The sequence below is a fragment of the Amaranthus tricolor genome, chromosome 1, assembly GCF_026212465.1.
Source record: "Amaranthus tricolor cultivar Red isolate AtriRed21 chromosome 1, ASM2621246v1, whole genome shotgun sequence".
In the NCBI taxonomy this organism is placed as follows: Eukaryota; Viridiplantae; Streptophyta; class Magnoliopsida; order Caryophyllales; family Amaranthaceae; genus Amaranthus; species Amaranthus tricolor.
The window spans coordinates 27,400,874-27,402,975 of NC_080047.1; the positions used below are offsets into that span (position 1 = coordinate 27,400,874).

Below are 2,102 nucleotides of genomic sequence, written 5' to 3' on the forward strand. Positions count from 1 at the left end.
CTCAACCATGTCTTAGGCCTTCGTTATATCAAGCTTCATGAGGCAGCCTCGTTGTTTCTGACTCGCTCTATAAAGTTTGACCAAATCCTGACAGAGGAGAACATTGTGAATGATATTCCTACCAGAGACGAAGGCACCCTGATTCGAGCTGATAACTGAGGGGAGGACCTTGCTAAGCTGCGAGCAAATAAGCTTGGATATGCATTTGTAGATAACCGTACAACAAGCAATAGGTCTATAATCCTTGACAGACTTCGGAACATACACCTTGGGAATGAGAGTAACAACAGTTATGTTGATTTCTCTGAGCAGTTTCCTAGTCCGGAACGCATCCTGAATTGCCCATGACACCTCATCTCCTATAATATCCCAAGAGTGGTGGAAGAAGGCACTATTATAACCATCAAGACCGGGGGCCTTGTTTTTGTTGATCGAGAAAACAGCATTCTTGATATCTTCCTGTGAGAACATAAGGTCAAGAAACATATGATGGTTGTTGTCCAAGCACCGACCCTGCTTAATAATATGATCAAAGACACAACATCTGCAGTCCATTGAGGAACCTAACAAGTGAGAATAATAATCAATAAAAGAGTTAGTGATGAGGTTAGGAGAATCAACCCATTTGCCATCCATATCAAACAATGCTAAGATAAGGTTATTCTTTTTCCTCGCTCTGATATAATTGTGAAACAATTTGGTGTTCTCATCACCCTCTCTTAGCCAATGGAGCTTTGCTTTCTGGTGTAGGATCGTCTGATAGTCACGATCGGTCTTCTGAAAGTTAACTGCTGCTATCTTTTCCACATGAGCCAAACTGGGGTCACTTGGATTTTGGTGCAACGCTTCTTGAGCATGAAATAGAGCGGTTTTAGCCACCTTAAAAGCTACGGCAAGAGATGACTCAGTTCTTCCATCTAATGTTTTAAGAAGTGGCTTCAACTTCTTCAATTTCTGAGTAACTTTAAACATTCTGGTGCCCTCGTACATAAGGTTCCAGGCATGCTGGACTGTATCTATGAAACGCTCATGGGCCACCCAGTGGTTATAAAATTTGAAAGGCTTTAGACCCTGGTGCACTGGCACTGTGGTGATCACCATAGGGCTATGGTCAAAATCCCCTTCTGGAGTGAAATGAACGATAGCCTCTTGGAAGGTGCTGTCCCATAGTTGATTGCTTAAGAATCTATCAATCTTCGATAAGACCCTGTTACCTCCATCTTGTTTGTTATTCCAGGTATAAAATCTACCCATACTTTTGACATCATGGAGCCTACATTGTTGCATGCAATAAGCCATCGGACGAATTTCTTTTTCTCGCACAGTAGAGCCAATTCTATCATCATAATGCATGATAGCATTGAAGTCACCACCTACACACCATGGTTTGGATTGGGGTGTAGCTGTATCAGAGAGAAATTTCCACAGGCTATCTCTTTTTTGAACATCATTATGGCCATACACAAAAGTACAAAGGAAATTCAATCTGGTAGCATTAACCAAAATATCAGTGTGAATCAGTTGATCTGTCATAAAAAGAACATCAATAGTAAAAACATGAGGGTTCCAAGCAACAATAATTCTACCATTATAATGATGAGAATGATTAGAAATTAAATTCCAGTCGGGACATAAACTAAGGTAAAAATTACCAAGAGAGGCTCTCTTTACCCTAGTCTCAAGAAGGCTAAATAATTGAATTTGATGAGAGGTAACAAAATCTTTTACTTTCCTCCTTTTCTTCAAATCATTTAGCCCTCTTACATTCCATATAGAGAAATTATCCATGCTCAACAAGGGGGTGATCCATTCCCCCATGAGCGTCTTTAGTCTCAGGCATGGAAGAACCATCCAAAGAAACAAGCTCCTCTGCATTTTCCCCTGTCAACAAGGCAAATTTGTTGGTCATAGATAGGCTGCCTTCATTCCTAGGGTCGGTCGGCTTCTGTGGTGATGGGGGTTTTCGCTTTATAGGATTAAATCCCTCATCATCAAGTTGATTGTCAATCTGATTCAGTTGCTGAGTCGGTTGCTGAGGTTGAGATAGAGGTTGGGTTTGTTTGACCTTTGGAACCCATCGCTTAACAAAAGCTGTTGTCCCT

The 2,102-nt window shown here is 41.2% G+C and overlaps 1 protein-coding gene across 1 annotated transcript in view; it reads right to left on the reverse strand.

The window, feature by feature from the left end:
- The window catches only part of LOC130808305 (uncharacterized), a 1,581-nt gene extending 1,572 nt beyond the window's left edge, over positions 1 to 9 (reverse strand). Inside the window, exon 1 of the mRNA XM_057673786.1 lies at positions 1 to 9. This exon is cut by the window's left edge and continues 900 nt beyond it. Coding sequence (XP_057529769.1) covers positions 1 to 9 — 9 coding nt within the window.
- Positions 10 to 2,102: the final 2,093 nt, after the last annotated feature.